Genomic DNA, 17,928 nt, shown 5'->3' on the forward strand with positions numbered 1-17,928 from the left:
TTAACCATAAACAATTTATGATCATGCACCTGTGGAACGGTCGTTATGACACTAACAGCTTACAGACGGTAGGAAATTAAGGTCACAGTTGTGAAAAATTAGGACACTAAAGAGGCCTTTCAACTGACTCTGAAAAACACCAAAAGAAAGATGCCCAGGGTCCCTGCTCATCTGCATGAACGTGCCTTAAGCATGCTGTAAGGCGGCATGAGGACTGCAGATGTGGCCAGGGCAATACATTGCAGTGTCCGTAATGTGAGACGCCTAAGACAGCGCTACAGGGAGACAGGACGGACAGCTGATCGTCATCGCAATGGCAGACCACGTGTAACAACACCTGCACAGGATCGGTACATCTGAACATCACACCTGCGGGACAGGTACAGGATGGCAACAACAACTGCCCGAGTTACACCAGGAACGCACAATCCCTCCATCAGTGCTCAGACTGTCCGCAATAGGCTGAGAGAGACTGGACTGAGGGTTTGTAGGCATGTTGTAAGGCAGGTCCTCACCAGACATCACCGGGCACAACGTCGCCTATGGGCACAAACACACCGACGCTGGACCAGACAGGACTGGCAAAAAGTGCTCTTTACTGACAAGTCGCGATTTTGTCTCACTAGGGGTGATGGTCGGATTTGTGTTTATCGTCGAAAGGAATGAGCATTACACCGAGGCCTGTACTCTGGAGCGGGATCGATTTGGAGGTGAAGGGTCCGTCAAGGTCTGGGACGGTGTGTCACAGCATCGTCGGACTGAGCTTGTTGTCATTGCTGGCAATCTCAACGCTGTGCGTTAAAGGGAAGACTGCCTCCTCCCTCATGTGGTACCCTTCCTCCAGGCTCATCGTGACATGACCCTCCAGCATGACAATGGCACAAGCCATACTGCTCGTTCTGTGTGTGACTTCCTGCAAGACAGGAATGTCAGTGTTCTGCCATGGCCAGCGAACAGCCCGGATCTCAATCCCATTGAGTATGTCTGGGACCTGTTGGATCGGAGGGTGAGGGCTAGGGCCATTCCCCCCAGCAATGTGCAGGAACTTGCAGGTGCCTTGGTGGAAGAGTGGGGTAACATTTTCTTATTTAATTTTTTAAGAGTGGGTTAACATCTCACAGCAAGAACTGCCAAATTTGGTGCAGCCCATGAGGAGGAGATGCACTGCAGTACTTAATGCAGCTGGTGGCCACACCAGTTACTGACTGTTACTTTGGATTTTGACCCCTCCTTTGTTCACGGACACATTATTCCATTTCTGTTAGTCACATGCTTGTGGAACTTGTTCAGTTTATGTCTCAGTTGTTGAATCTTGTTATGTTCATACAAATATTTACACATGTTAAGTTTGCTGAAAATAAACGCAGTTGACAGTGAGAGGACGTGTCTTTTTTTGTTAGTTAGAGTTTAGTTAGAACTAATAGTTTTGGAATTCAGATTTTAATTCTGATTATAATTCTAAGGTTATGGTTTATAGTTGGAAAAGTGGGCATAATAATGGAGGGCTTAAGTTATATGTATTTCCTTATGTTCCTATACCCCAGGCTGGGACCCTCCAAGCTAGTGCTGGATCGCAAGTGCTCCACACAGATGTCCATTCCGCTGGCCATGATGGACTAAGCCTGCCAGCCCTGGTAGACTGCCTCCAGGATAGCCCTCAAAAGGCAGATGTCCATTCCGCTGGCCATGATGGACTAAGCCTGCCAGCCCTGGTAGACTGCCTCCAGGATAGCCCTCGAAAGGCTGATGTCCATTCCGCTGGCCATGATGGACTAAGCCTGCCAGCCCTGGATGACTGCCTCCAGGATAGTCCTCGAAAGGTAAGAAACAGCTTTTAGTTCTGTTGCAAAACGTCTGGTTGTCACGGAGGCCAGTTGGTTGCAATCTAGTAATACGACGGGTTGAAAACAAGTTTACAACCCGATAATAACACCATTAAGACACATGGACCACCTACTAGTTAGAACTAATAGTATTGGAATTCAGATTTGAATTCTGATGCTAATTCTAAGGTTAACCCTTATGTGACATGTCACTCAGTACCATCATGCCTATGGTGAAAAATGTGGTTTCTATGGTGATATGATTTCCCCACTGTTGTTATCTGTCTCAGAACCTTGTGCCGAAGCCCCCGCAAGGCCCCAGGCCCAGCCGAGAGGCAGATATAGCAAAGGCAGAAAAGAAGGCCACAGAGGTTATCAAGGCTAGAAGGTCTAGGGAGGTTAAGTCAGGGGTGAAAAAACTAAGCCGCCAAGTAGTTGGTATGTTGGCACTGCCTCAAACTCTTCTAACTCAAACAACCAGTTACAGTGAGTATTCATCTCCACTTCCAAAATACCTGGATTTATTGATAGAATTCTAAAACGATTAATGGTGGAAGGATCCACTAATGTCTACAATCCTCTTTCTGTAGGTGTCCTGCCAGCTATCAAGAAGGGCACTAAAGTTACCCTCCAGTCCTCCAGCTCCCTCTCCGATGACAACAAGGAGGCACTAGGTTAGTTATTATGTTGTTTTTACCATCTTTTGCACCCACACATTCCCCTTCTTTCTTTTCTTTTATTGTCAGTAATGGTATTTTCATTTTCTCTCCTCTTTTTTTCTTATTTTTCTATACAGTGTTTGGAGACATGTTATGTGTGAAGAATTACTTTAAATCAAATATCAAACTCATTCTATAGAAGGCCGGGTTTCTGCAGGGTTTCACTCCACCCTTGATTGATGTATTAAGGTCACTAATTAGTAAGAATTATTGTATTAAATACATTTTGATTTGATTAGGGGCCGTCTGCCAGGTCCTGACCACCAGGGTGGGAGACATCCTGAACAGTACCTGCAACGACGATTACAAGGCCAGGCTCATCATCCAGAAAGGTACACTTATAACCTGTTTTGCCCATATCACCAGTAATAACCATGTAATAACTTGTGTAATAACCAGTGTATTACCATTATAGTAAATGTACTAGATACTGCATAGTGTTATACATGGATGTGGCTTTGAACAAGTTCAGAATATGAGTGTGTTTTCTTAGGATTGGATTCCGGTGCCAGAGAAAGGTTCCCTGGCTCTCCGTGTTCCTCTTCACCCAAGGACGAAGAGGAGGTGGTTGTAAGTGTCATGACTGTCTCATACCCTAAACCCTCCACCTCAACCCAGGCAGCATGGGCAGCTCCTGCCCAGACTCTGGACGGTTTTCTGCCCAGACCCTGCCTGGATGAAGAAGAGGTAGTCCCCAGCACCTCCATGAAGGACAACTCTGTGCCGAACACCCATGCAGCACGGGCAGCTCCTTCCCAGACCCTGGAAGAAGAGGTGGGGGAGGCTGAGGTCTCCGAGATGAGTGACAGCTCCCTGATGCCTACCAAGAACAGGCAGGACCCCCTGGAGAAGATTCCCTCCCTCCTACCAGGCAAGGAGCACATGCTCCTTTGCAGCACTCCCTGGGCCACCGTCATGAGCCCCCAGACTCTGAAGTTTATTCTCCACGGCATCATGTGCCGACTGGAGGCCTCAGAGTCCCCCCAGACAAGGAGGGCCAATGACCCCTTCAGGCTGATGAAGGATCTCTTTGTGGAGGTCCAGCATGCCCTGAAGTATGCTGACATCTCTGTCGTCTTTGGCCTGGAGGAGAGCATCCAATTCAGTGGGGAGGATGCGGTGAAGGCCATTGTGAAGACTGCGGCTAAAAGATTGTCCCTGCGTTCGGACTCCAACCGGGCTCAACTGCGTGCCGCACGCTCTGGTAGCGAGGGAGCCATCAGGTGCATGGCTGACACCATCACACAAGTCATAGATGACTATTCCGAGGACTGGAGTTTCAATGGCCATTTTGGAGCCAGGAGGAGCCGTGGTAGTGGGAGGTCACACTCCTCAACCTCCTCAAGGAGTGACGTCACCCTCACCGAGGAGCTCCTGGCTTGGAGGGAAACTCTAGAAGAGGACCTAGAGGAGATGGCTGATGACAGCACTGGTTTGGAAAAGACCAGTGTAAGCTCAGCCATCTCTGAGAAGTCCCAGGTAATTAGCTACCTTTCTGAAAGCACCAAGCCCATCAGCAGCGCCCTCTCCACAGACCTCGAGGACATCACCTCCACACAGGTGAGACGGCCAAGAACTAGTAGATCGTTTTGTTATTTGGGCTGTTTGATTGTGAGGCATCGACTCATGTCTGTTTCTCTCTCTACTAAGAAGAAAGAGAAGGAAGAGGCTATGAAGAAAGAAGTGAGGAAGTCAGGAAAGAAGAAGCGAGGAAATAACAAGAACCAGAAGAAGAACAAGGTGTCTCCTCTTGGCAATGATAGTAAGTCCTCATTTTTGTCAGTCAACATGTGCATCTGTCTTCAGCACACTATTGTAATGTAAGAACATGAGACTATGATGAAGTTATCAGGGTCTTATTCATTAGCCACTAAATGGAAGACAGCGGACTAAAACAGGGAGGAACTTTATTGAACTTAACAAATGCTTGTTAAACAAATGCTTAAACAAATGCTTGTTTTTGTTTTCCGTTTCAGAATATTTTGCTACTGTGTACCCTAATGAACACGACCCTGATTTCATGCCTTGTTCTCTGTCACCTGTTCAGGTACTGTGGCTGCAGATGAGCCTAAGAAAAAACAGGCTCTCCTCCCGCGGATCACAGCCGCCCTGGCAAAACTATTTTGCTTCCCCTGCAAAAAAAAAAAATGCAAAAGTAACTGTTCAGAAGACGAGTATGGGAAAACCCTGCTGCCACCTCCCCCAACCCACTTTCTAAATAAACTCTCGAAGCCAACAGAAGAGGGAGGGAGACAACCCCCCCTACTCACAACTCATTTTATTACACCCCATTTAATTCAATAAACACAACTTGCATCTATTTTGATCTTCTTCTTCTTGAGTTTTATTTTTAAAGACCCACCTGCATGCTATAGATTCTTAAGGTCAATTTGCTGTTTACTACAGTATCATTGTTATGAGAATGTTCACTGTGCCAGTCATTATAGCCAGTATAGGCTATAATAATGCCCTAACCTAATTGCAATTGACATAATAAGAGTTACATTTGAACAATTCCCTCATTTTACAATTTTTTCTTAGAGGGAATAAATCTCTAAAGCACTATAGAGTGCCGTCCCTAGGAGGGGTGCGTCACTTGAGTGGGTTGAGTCACTGATGTGATCTTCCTGTCTGGGTTGGCACCCCCCCTTGGGTTGTGCCGTGGCGGAGATCTTTGTGGGCTATACTCGGCCTTGTCTCAGGATGGTAAGTTGGTGGTTGAAGATATCCCTCTAGTGGTGTGGGGGCTGTGCTTTGGGAAAGTGGGTGGGGTTATATCCTTCCTGTTTGGCCCTGTCCGGGGGTATCATCGGATGGGGCCACAATGTCTCCTGACTCCTCCTGTCTCAGCCTCTAGTATTTATGCTGCAGTAGTTTATGTGTCGGGGGGCTAGGGTCAGTTTGTTATATCTGGAGTACTTCTCCTGTCTTATCCGGTGTCCTGTGTGAATTTAAGTATGCTCTCTCTAATTCTCTCTTTCTTTCTCTCTCTCGGAGGACCTGAGCCCTAGGACCATGCCTCAGGACTACCTGGCATGATCACTCCTTGCTGTCCCCAGTCCACCTGGCCATGCTGCTGCTCCAGTTTCAACTGTTCTGCCTGCGGCTATGGAATCCTGACCTGTTCACCGGACGTGCTACCTGTCCCAGACCTATTATTTGACCATGCTGGTCATTTATGAACATTTGAACATCTTGGCCATGTTCTGTTATAATCTTCATCAGAGGTTACTCAGCGACAGCGGTGCTGATACTGCTTCATTTCTCTCTTGTCGAATTAATACAGTGGTCTTCATTTGCATATTTCCGGAAAGCGAATAAGCCCCTCAAATGGAAAGGGAAGGCAACCGAAAAAGAAAATAGCCGAAATAGGTTACAAACCCTGTTATTTTTCTGTAGCCTACAGTTTTACCCACAGAAATAAGAGGACACCTTGTAGCCTCTTCGCGATTATACAATCGTTGCAATGTTTTGAATAGCCTTCTTCTATCACATTGCACTGCAAGACAGGATTGAACTGACATTTGAATTGGTGACAGATACTGGAGCATCATCTGCAGCGCGAGAGCCTGTTGTACAGGTAGCAGCCATAGGCATTAGCATATTGGCCTGAAATCGTGCTAAGTGCCATCACACAAACCGAAACAGGCAAAAGCCTACGTAATTACATCCTCAGCCAGTTCTTTGTAGCCTATACAACGCAGGTTATTTGTCCTTCAGATGTATTATTTTTTGCTAGTGAAGGCATGCTACAGCCGTTAGAATATTGTAGTCAGAAATGGGTGTCCCTTGGGTTGGCTTTACTCCAAAAGATGAGAGCGAAAGATCTCAAACATTTTATTATGGAAGAGGAATTATGGCTGACTATAAAAAAAGTGAAGTATTCTGCCCCAAGCGTCTGCTTTCAGTATTTTTGGGGACTACTTTTCAAGGAATAAATTACCTTGCATTTCAGGCTAATTCATCAAGTCATTTATTTTAACCTTATCTAGGAAATGCACTCACCATACAGAGAGTGAAACACTAACCCTCTAGAAAACAATTATCTGATCTTCACACATCCTCATGACCTTGTTTTGAAATTAAACAATACACTAGACTACCACACACACGGATGGGACATTTGAACATTACAGCTCAGTAAAAGTGACAGTTGGCATTTACACACAGCTGTGTAAACCTCACTTCTTTCTCATCATCCCTGCTACTTGCTATAGTTATGGCAATCCATGCTAAGGTGAACTGTGAATGAATGGTAAACTAATATGCCTTTGTGATGTTGTCAGATTAAGTCTTTGTGTTTTACACCAGCTTGGCTATGGTGTGCTTCTGCTGTACAAAACTGCTGAATGCCACAATAAGGACCGTAGTAGGAGGGAGGGATATCATAAACCTGTCCTGATGTCTGTGTCTGTCTGCCTGTCTGTCTGTCTCTGCATCTCGGAGGTTCTGTCTATCTGCTCGTCACACCGACTCTCTCACTGTGGTTGGTTGGTTGTAGCGATCAGCAGAGGCCTGCCCTGTGCTAAAGGTTCCACTCCATTATCCTGCTGACGCTGAGATACTGGGAGCAACTCCATGACCTGACATATCAAGTCTAAAACTCCAGTATCCTGCCCTACTGCAGCTATTACAAGCTCCCTTCTAGTCTGTTGTTCATATTATTTTGGAAGCACTTCACATTACAGCACGGAATAAAGCGGAAATGGAATGGCAACTAGTTAAAGTTACTCACATAGAAAACCATTATTTGCCCAGATACAGGATGCTACAGATCAGTATAACTGTATTGTTTCAGAGACATCACATACTAGAGGGGTGATAATATTACAAAAACAACATTGCAATGTTTCCCCTAAAATTCCCCAAATGTTTTGGCATGGGGCCCCCAATTGATTTTGTTATAATGTTTGAGTCACTCAGATACACTATATATACAAAAGTATGTGGACACCACTTCAAAATAGTGGATTCGGACAGTTCAGCAACATACTTTTCTGACAGATGTATAAAAATTGAGCACACAGTCATGCAATCTCTGTAGACCAACATTGGCAGTAGAATGGCCTTTACTGAAGAGCTCAGTGACTTTCAACGTGGCATCATCATAGGATGCCACCTTTCCAACAAGTCAGTTTGTCAAATATCTGCCCTGCTAGAGCTGCCCCGGTCAACTGTAAGTGCTGTTATTGTGAATTGGAAACGTCTAGGAGCAACAACGGCTCAGCCGTGAAGTGGTAGGCCACACAAGCTCACAGAACGGGACCGCAGTGTTGTAGCGAGTCAAAAATAATCACTACCGAGTTCCCAACTGCCTCTGGAAGCAACGTCAGCATAATAACTGTTTGTCGGGAGCTTCATGAAGGGGGTTTCCATGGCCGAGCAGCCGCACACAAGCCTAAGATCACCATGCGCAATGCCAAGCATTGGCGGGAGTGGCGTAAAGCTTGCCGCCATTGGACTCTGTGGAAACGCATTCTCTGGAGTGATGAATCACACTTCACCAGCTGGCATTCCGATGGACAAATCTGGGTTTGGCGGATGCCAGGAGTACGCTACCTGCCACAATGCATAGTGCCAATTAATGTTTGGAGGAGGAATAACGAATTGCCTGGGGCTGTTTTTCATGGTTCGGGATTGGCCCTTTAGTTCCAGTGAAGGGAAACCTTAACGCTACAGCATTCTATATGATGCCCTTTCCTGTTTTAGCATGACAATGCCTCCGTGCACAAAGGGAGTTCCAAACAGAAATTGTTTGCAGAAGTTGGTGTGAAAGAACTTGACTGGCCTGCACAGAGCCCTGACCTTAACCCCATCGATCAGCTTTGGAATTAATTGGAACACCGACTGCGAGCCAGGCTTAATCGCCCAGCATCATTGCCTGACTTCACTAATGCTTTTGTGGCTGAATGGAAGCAAGTAGCAAGTCCCCGCAGCAATGTTCCAACATCTAGTGGAAAGCCTTCCCAGAAGAGTGGAGGCTGTTATAGCACCAAAGGGGGGACCAACTCTATAATAATCCCCATGATTTGTAATGAGATGTTTGACAAGCTTTTGGTCATGAAGTGTGGCATAAGAACACAACACAAGCCATGGCAAACTGTGTAGAATTGCAGGAAACTAGCTTAATTAAACGGTAAAATGCTTTCTTCTCCCCATGTCAAAATGTCTAGAATTGCAAATAGCAGACAAAATTGTTTTAAAACAGCAACATTTTGTTTTTGCTGCCATGGGAGGGCCTCTAAAAATGTTGGTCGGAGAAGGCGCTGTTGGCCACGCCCCCCACATCTATTTCTCCACCTAGTCAGGTGAACAGGGCCTTGCCCTTTATTATGATAAACAAGCCCGGGCAACCATTTCACCAGAGCTGTTGTCTTGGTTGCACTTGTTTTCTTGGATCACTGGTGTCTGGTAATGTACAGGAATGATTCACCTCAGTTCACTCTCCCTGGGAGTATAATTAACGTCACCTCTCTATTGGCCCATTCCAGTGTGTGTGGAAAACTATCCAGACCTGTTCTGTAACCCCAGAGGGAGGTTTCATGTGGTGTTAATATAGAGCTGAATGAACACACAATCAACTGGTGACACAATGTACTGAGGCTATTGTACCAAAGTAGCACAGGTGTAATAGTAATAGGTCAGATGGTTTCTTTTTGACGACACACTAACTATACTGGTCCCAGATCAGTTTCAATCAGTGCTCCAGAAAAGGGGATCTGGTTGGTTCATCTACTTTGGGAAAGTGAGGCTTAAACTAATCCCATGGACATACCGTGTATCGTTTATGTGTGTATTTTCTGTTAATGCCTAGGCAAATGCAAGGGCATCCGGGGTTATGTTGGTGTACAGTGTTAAATCTGTTTGTAATCCATTTGAGGTTAACGCAGCAGTGCTGGTGATCCTTTTAATCTGTATCTTATTGAATCACAGACCTGATCAGGGTCAGATCGGCCTAGCCCCCCTCCGACAATACACTCACTACCATTGCAGAATAAATTATTAGTCACATCGCATTGTTTTGCAATTCCTTTGGAGGGAGGATGGTGGAAGTGTGTATTTTAAAGCCATGTTCCCCTTGATATTCATGGAAACGTGATTATCAGGAGGGCGCTTATTGCTACACTAGGAATTCAGGAAGCAATTCTTCTTCTAAATGTGGTTGCGTTTAGGGAACTTGGGTAGTCTGAGGGAGCTTCACCGGATTACATGATATTAGCTAATTAGCCCAAATGTGTCTGTTCTTCATTCAAGCTTACCAACAAAGCAACTTATATGATTCTAGATAACATCTGCTGTACAGGGCCATGGACCGATATAATTAATTTCATCCCGAACCTGCCTGCACGGGCCACTCTGTGCAGGTAGGTGTCGGAATCCTCTGGCATGTCGTAGTTGAAGACGATGTTGACGCGCTCAATGTCCATCCCTCGGCCAAACAGGTTGGTGGCCACCAGGATCCGCCTTTGGAAGTCCTTGAACTGCTGGTATCGGGAAAGCCTGGGGGAGGAAGGGGGGCACCCATAGATTTAGAATAAGTAGAACAGGCATTATACATCCTGCTTCACTCCTGTGGGTACACTGAAACTGTGACCCACAAACATGTTGTCTGAGAGAAAGTTCTTGTTAAGTCCCTTTGGATAACAGCTTCTTCTACATGACTATTATAGAAAATGTGCAAGTAAATGAGATTCTCAATTTGATTGTGCAACTCCTCATTCCTCTCCTCCTTTTGAAAAAAAGTCAACAGTAACTGAGGAGAGGAGGAAATGTGCTTGTATGAAATTAGACTCCATTCACACATAATGCAAATGACATTAACAGGGGTGGAATCCCAAATTAAAATGTGTAAAGTAGTAAAAGACATTTAGCTAGACATTGTATGGATAAAAACGATATGCTACTTATCGTTTTAAATATGTGCATGCTTCTCAGAGTAAACAGCTGATTGAAAGGGGAGGGGTAGATCTCAACTTCAGCAAAGGACACTTATGCTTCCTCAGCAGGAGGCGAGGACACCGTTTGCCTCCTAACAATTTGACACTCCTCAACCACTTATCGGTTTACGGATAAGAGGACGGAAAAGTCGAGGACATTCTTTTGTCCAAATCAGAAATTCCCAATGAAAGCCAAGACCCAATCCCAAATCTACCCCTAAACCCTATGCACTTATTAATATCTGAGATGACTTGAAGTGTAAGCAATATCCTAATATTGCTTATACCAATCAAAACTGCTCAGATTTTAACAAGTGCATAGACTGTAGGGTTTAGCCAGTGATTTTTTCCTCTCCATCAGAACCCACCTCTCCTCCTGGGCCATGCCCCTGTGGATGGCGATTGCAGGGAAGTTCAGCTGAGACAGAGCCACACAGCGCTGCACAGACTTCACAAAGATCACCACCTTCAGACAGGGGAGAAAATGGCAGTGAGACCCCGAAGACAAACATGGGGCACAAAACCCATGCTGCATCTGATATGGCACCCTGGCTTTACCCTGGTCAAATAAATGTACACTCTGAAGACGAAAAACACAGGGCATAAAACTCACAGGCAGAAACTTTGTCAGTGCATAGACTTAGTTCACTTGAATGAGTAAAATTGGATTTAAAAACGTGACTTTAAAATCCATGGACAAAATACATTCAACTCACTTATGTTTTATAAATTACGTCTCTGAAAAGACCCCTGTCCGTACCTGGTTGAACTCGAGCACGTCGAGCAGGTCGAAGAGCTTGTGGTTCTTCTCGCTGTCCTTCAGCTTGCAGTAGTACTGCTACAGGCCGTGCAGCGTCAGCTTGGTCTCATCGTCCACAAACACCTCCATGGGCTACAGGAGATATTCATTAAGCACCAAACACAGGGAGGGACTACCAGGACTTCCAGTGCTAAACATTTTGCTAGTGTGCCCTAATGAATAGAACATGGGGAAAGTGTCACTATTTAGGGCAGTTTTATAAACCTAGCCACATTAAGTGAAAAAAAGGAGTAAACCACATTCTGTGTTGGTGAATGAAGAACTACAAATCTGATTGTGAACATCAATTACTAGTACTAGAGCTGGATGGAACTTTATTTTTCATTATAGCTTTAATGCCAGGACTGTTCCTCCCGAAAATGTCCAGAGCCCCAGACCCAGGTGAAGAGAGGGTCAACTCTGGCCACTTGTGAGACAGACTGTCACGAAAAGACAAAGCATAGATGTGCTAGACTGGAACTTTTTACATGAATATTAAGCCATATCCAAAATCCCTTGAAAAAAAAGGGGGGGGGGGGGCCTCTGCAGTTTCTACATCCATTTTTAGACATTTAAAATTAAAAGAATAACAAATGCCCATGAGCTTAGTTCAACTTTCATACCCCATCAGAACCCAAAATACAAGCTTGTTTCATTCCAATGCTTGTAAACAAAGTAAACGCAAAAATAAACTATATAGTCTCAAAACATGGTCAAAATTATAATTCTGATATCATTGACGGTCAGTCCTTGCATATAGCTCTACGAATTTCAGAGTGGTTAAATTTCTCCAGACCTATCCCTCCAAAACAGGGGCGAGGAAGATGATTCATTAATGTTTATACTGCCGATGCCTCTTCAAAGTGCAATTTAGGGAGATGGGTTCATCTCTGTGTGTGTAAAACTACAACTTTAAGTTTCAGAACATGTACATAACCACGGGACTACATAAAATGTAAATACTTCCCTACGTTTTGGCTAAATCCTTACTTAAGTCACACCATCTATCACATTCTGTTCCAATATCCACTACTACTCTTAGTAGGACAGTGTATTAGAAGCGCATTCTAAGTGGTATGCTAGTAGGTACATTGGAACACGTTTTCAAATGACCTTTCCTCTGTGACGTTTCAACTTACTCCTTGCTCCCGTCACTCACATCTGGCATCAGCCCACCCCCCGTCCTACTGTGGTCTGAATTTGCATCTTGTCACACTCGTCCAGGACAAAGTGCTTCACGTTCTTCAGGTTGAGGGTCTTGTTGCGGATGAGGGCCAGGATGCGGCCGGGCGTTACCAATACAAAGTGGGGGCAGTTCTTCGTCAGCGCGTCCTCGTCCTTCTTGATGGACAGTCCCCCGAAGAACACGGCTGCCTTGACGGTAGGCATGTACTTGGAGAAGCACTCATACTCTTTGCTGATCTGGAAGGCCAGCTCTCGTGTGTGGCACATCACCAGCACAGACACCTGGTAGACAGAGAGAGAGGTAGGGGAGGATGTTTAATACAGAACTCTCTGGACAGCAGAGAAACAAAAAGCACACAAGATTATCCAATAGGATAGAACAGCAGTGTAAACAGTGAGATTAAAAGGAGAACAAATTCAGACTGCAATTGGCCCAGCGTCATTAGGGTTTGGCCGGGGTAGGCCGTCATTGTAAATAAGAATTTATTCTTAACTGACTTGCCTAGTCCAAATAAAGGTTAAATAAAGTTGGCGATTAGACACTTTCTTATGCAAGTATCCCCAGATACACATTAAGCCTATTCCTAAACTACAAAGCACTCAATGGATTCTCCATCGAAAGCTATTTTTAGTACATGAGGATGTAACAGCAATTCAGTTGCTGCTTCCACAATGTCATTATTCAACCATTCACCTGCCTGTACACAGGCTCAATCTGCTGCAGGGTGGCCTGTACAAACACAGCCGTCTTGCCCATACCAGACTTGGCCTGGTACATGATGTCCATGCCCAGGATGGCCTGTGGGATGCACTCATGTTGGACTGAAAGACAGAAACGTAACTAGGGGAAGTTAGTTAAGAACAAATTCTTATTTACAATGACGGCCTACCAAGAGGCCTCCTGCGGGGATTGGGGCCTGGGATTTAACATTAACAAAATATATATATAGGACAAAACACACATCACTACATAAAGACAGACCTAAGACAACATAGCAAGGCATCAACACATGACAACACAGCATGGTAGCAGCACAAAACATTGTACAAACATTGGGAACAGACAACAGCACAAAGGGCAAGAAGGTAGACAACACATCACACTGACAGTTGTGGCGGCTTTGTAAGTGTCCATGATTGAGTCTTTGAATGAAGAGATTGAGATAAAACTGTACAGTTTGGGTGTTTGTTGCAGCTCATTCCAGTCACTAGGGCAGATAACTGAAGAGAGGAGCGACCCAGGGATGCGTGCTCTTTGGGGACCTTTAACAGAATGTGACTGGCAGAACAGGTGTTGTATGTGGAGTATGAGGGCTGCAGTAGTTATCTCAGATAGGGGAGGGGGAGTGAGGCCTAAGAGGGTTTTATAAATAAGCATCAACCAGTGGGTCTTGCGACAGGTATACAGAGATGACCAGTTTAAGTATGATGTGATGCTTGAAGGGGCATACATGTATAACTCATAGTCCCAAATGACACACTATATATTGTGGATTACTTTCGACCAGGGCCCAGTCACACACAGGGCTAGTTTTGAATAAAGCCCTATGGGCCCAGCTCAATAGTAGTGCACTATGTCAGGAATATGGTGCCATTTGACACACACAGAATGGACAAAGTCAAAAACAGTCCTTGGTTGAAGGTGGGAAGTGCATGTGAGGCTCACCTTCAGAGGGATGTTCAAAGCCACAGTCGACAATGGCGCGGAGCAGCTCTGGTTTGAGCAGGAAGTCTCAGAAGCAAGAGCTGTGGGTGGAGACTAAGAGCCCTTTACCTCCTCCTTGCCCGCAGGTGTGACGGTCTCCGGGGCAACCTGAGGCTCCTCATCCTCTTCATAGTCCAACAGCTCGTTGTCAACGTCGTTCTCTGCCATTCTAGAGAAGGGGTACTTGCGTTAGTTGAAGCTAGGAAAAACTGGAGACTAGTTTGGGGGTGGGCGCTGCATCAACAATACAGTAAATTCAGAAGTTTAATTGAAATGCCAATTCAATAATCTATGTACAATTCCTCACCATCTGACCTTAGTTATATTACATGAGGATTCCAATTCTTGTAATTTTACTTTCTGAATTGAATCCTAGTGAAACATCACCGTCTAGCACAGGGTTTTCCATATTCGGTCCTTGGGACTCCAAGGGGTGCACGTTTCCCCCCCAACATTACACAGCTGACTCAATCAAAGCTTGATGCTTATTGGAATCAGCTGTGTAGTGCTACGGCAAAAAACAAAAACCCCTGAGGTCCCTAGGACCGAGTTTTGGAAACACTCGTCTAATGTGTATTCCTACATAGCATTAGCTAGCTGCTAATAATGCTAGTAGCAGGCCGCACGCACACCGCCAAAGCTGGACAGTACGCAAAATGGGAAGCGAATACATTTGGCACATAATCATTACAATTTACCTAGCTAGAAACAAGGATTGGACCAGCGACCACCCTGCAACTCAGTTTACAGTAGTTAGCCAGTTGCCCGATTCAATCAAGTTGAACAAGGAATCATGCCTCACTCTCCGCACAAACAATGGCAGCCGCCTCCTCATTCATGTAATATTTGTGTTGTGGAGAAATGACCAGGCAGGAGACGGGAGTACAGTTCGTTTTCGTTTAGTCAAAACCCCTCGTGCTCTACAGTTCGCGGCACCCCAGTGCGCATGTGCATTTCCTATTAGGTGTAGTAGCGTAACACTGCTGTAATGCATTACTGCTTAGTAACAGCACAGTAACTAATATAAACCGATGTAGATCCCAGATACTACACTCCTCCCCCATAGTGTTTAACTCCCAGAGAACAAGGTAAATATGTTAGGAAACTACTAATGCAATATCTGAACAATGCATTCTTAAACATTTTTCAACTACTGGGTTGAAGCAGACTTTTCAGAGCCCAGCACAAATCCAGGGGATTATTCTCCCCCGAAGATGGAGTTTGTGTCCTAATAACTAACCCAGGTAATGTCCTTTTTCTTTCCTTTTATCTAGGACATATTAAAGTGTTTGTTTTACTGTCCGTTACCTCCTTAACCAGCTCAACTCACAGGTCAAGCTTTTGAGGTGCCCTTCGCTGTCGAATAGGATATCTCCGCTCCTCCTGGGCTTCCTGTGGTGGGCCAGGTTCGGGTGGAAGGTCAGGCTCTGTCTCTCCCGTACGTCCACAGTCAGGAGAATAGTCCTGGGGGTCGTTATTGTTCTTGTTCTCTCGGCATGTCTCTGCTGGGGCGTTGGACCGTAGCAGATGATCCACATGAACGTTGACCTGGCGATGACCATTTTGGACTTGGTAAGTCAAAGGTCCTCTGCGTTGCAAGATCACACCTGAGTTCCACAGGCGCTTGGGGTGTCTGAAATCACGTACCATCACCCTCTCTTCCTCTTTGAATTCTCTGACAGTCTTTGAGTGTCTGTCATGAGCTTTCTTCTGCTGTAGCTGGTGCTTTGCCACAGTGCTTGACAAGTCTGGTTTCAACAATGTCAGGCGGGTACGTGGTTGGCGTTTCAGAAACAGTTCAGCTGGTGTACATTCCGTTACTGTGTGTGGTGTGTTACAGTAAGTAAACAGGAACCGCGGAAGCCTTTGGTGGGTGGGCACAGACTGAACCTCGAGTCTAGTCCAGGCCTTCTTAAAGGTTTGCACGGCTCTCTCTGCTGCTCCGTTTGATGCCGGATGGTAAGGTGGTGACAGGATGTGCCTTACTCCATTGTTCTTGAGAAACATTTCAAAATCGTTTGACGTGAACGGAGGGCCATTGTCCGATACGAGCTCCTTGACTAGTCCAAAGGATGCAAACAGGTGTCTGAGAAGATTGATGTTCTTCTCAGCTGTGGTCAGTTGAGTAGGGAACACTTCCATCCACTTGGAATGGACATCAACGACAACAAGGAAATGTTGCTTGTCAATTTCGGCGTAATCCACATGGATGCGTTCCCAAGGTGTAGCAGCCCAGGACCATGGATGAAGAGACGCAGCAGCAGGCTTGTTGCGAACAGCTTCACAAGGTGAGCAGTGGCCTACATGCTGTTGAATGTCCTGATCCAGTCCAGGCCACCACAGATAACTGCGAGCGAGTGCTTTCATTCGAGTGATCCCTGGATGTCCCTCATGCAGGTCAGATAGCAGTCTCCTCTGGAATTTGTGAGGTACCACCACCCTTGATCCCCACAGAACACACCCTTGATCAGTGGACAACTGGTGTTTCTTGTCGATGAATGGACGAAGGTTATCGTCATTTACGAAGGTTGGCCAACCGCCTAATGTTAAGTCCAAGACTTTGGAAAGCACTGGGTCTTTCCTTGTTTCCTCTGCTATGTCAGAAGCAGATATGGGCAGTTCATCAATGAGAGAGATCTGGAAGACTGCTCTATCATCTTCACTGTCGGAGTCACTATTGCATGGTAGTCTTGATAGTGCATCGGCATTTGCGTGATCACTGGATCGTCTGTACTCAATCTCGTAGTCGTAGGCTAACAATATCAGAGCCCAACGTTGCATTCGAAGTGCAGCAAGGGTTGGTATAGCTGATTTTGGTCCAAGGATGGCCAACAGAGGCTTGTGATCTGTCAGCAGTTGGAACTTCCTTCAGTAGAGGTATTTGTGAAACTTCTTCACTCCGAATATTATGCTCAGGACTTCCTTCTCAATTTGAGCATAATTTTTCTCACTTGGTGACAGAGTCTGTGATGCAAATGCAATAGGGTGTTCTTCACCTGACGGTAGAACATGTGAGATGACGGCTCCTACTCCGTATGGAGATGCATCACACGCGAGTCTCAGCCTCATCTCTGCGTTATAGTGGGCAAGCCACTTGCTCTTTAGCAGACGCTGTTTGCAAGTCTTGAATGCTTCTTCGCATTGTGGGGACCAATTCCACTTTGTATCGGCCTGCAGCAGTTGGTGAAGCGGATGCAACAATGTGGACAAGTTTGCCACAAACTTTCCGTAATAGTTCAGGAGCCCCAAAAATGACCTCAGCTCTGAGATATTTATGGGTGCTGGTGCGTTTACGATTGCTTCCACCTTGCTGTTGGTTGGGTGCAGGCCTTGTGCATCAATCTTGTATCCGAGATACTCCACTGAGTCCTGGAGGAACTCACACTTGCTGCGTTTCATTCTCACTCCGTATTTCTCCAGTCTTGACATCACTTTGTTCAGCACTACAAGGTGGTCTCCAATAGTTGGTGCTGACACGAGGATGTCGTCCATGAAGCACACAACATGGTCTATACCGTCCAAGATCTGATCCATTGTTTGTTGGAATATCGCTGGAGCTGTCGAGATTCCATAGGCCAAGCGATTGAATCTGAATAGCCCCTTGTGTGTATTGATGGTCAGATACTGTTCTGACTCCGGATCCAGCTTCAGTTGCTGATAAGCGAATGCTAGGTCCAGCTTACTGAAAACCTTCCCACCAGCTAGAGTGGCAAACAGATCTTCAGCGTTTCGTAGTGGATATTCCTCTGGTAGTATGCAG

At 45.6% G+C, this 17,928-nt stretch overlaps 1 protein-coding gene and 1 pseudogene across 2 annotated transcripts in view; one reads left to right on the forward strand and one right to left on the reverse strand.

Annotated features, from left to right (window-relative positions):
- The window catches only part of LOC118936323 (uncharacterized), a 74,708-nt gene that overhangs the window by 44,631 nt on the left and 12,149 nt on the right, over positions 1–17,928 (forward strand). Inside the window, exons 12-19 of the mRNA XM_090194331.1 lie at positions 1,545–1,820; positions 2,114–2,211; positions 3,010–4,102; positions 4,196–4,304; positions 4,590–4,654; positions 12,510–12,748; positions 14,255–14,356; positions 15,888–15,939. Coding sequence (XP_090050457.1) covers positions 1,545–1,820; positions 2,114–2,211; positions 3,010–4,102; positions 4,196–4,304; positions 4,590–4,654; positions 12,510–12,748; positions 14,255–14,356; positions 15,888–15,939 — 2,034 coding nt within the window. The remainder of the gene's footprint in view (positions 1–1,544; positions 1,821–2,113; positions 2,212–3,009; positions 4,103–4,195; positions 4,305–4,589; positions 4,655–12,509; positions 12,749–14,254; positions 14,357–15,887; positions 15,940–17,928) is intronic.
- LOC118938226 (ATP-dependent RNA helicase DDX39A-like) lies at positions 9,681–15,001 on the reverse strand (annotated as a pseudogene). The gene is made up of 7 exons (XR_016485785.1): positions 14,867–15,001; positions 14,130–14,337; positions 13,158–13,285; positions 12,438–12,745; positions 11,240–11,480; positions 10,848–10,945; positions 9,681–10,042 (listed from the first exon to the last, which is right to left on the reverse strand). The product of XR_016485785.1 is annotated as an ATP-dependent RNA helicase DDX39A-like (transcript).

This window comes from Oncorhynchus mykiss, chromosome 13 (assembly GCF_057628025.1).
Source record: "Oncorhynchus mykiss isolate SJ-2025 chromosome 13, ASM5762802v1, whole genome shotgun sequence".
Lineage (NCBI taxonomy): Eukaryota > Metazoa > Chordata > Actinopteri > Salmoniformes > Salmonidae > Oncorhynchus > Oncorhynchus mykiss.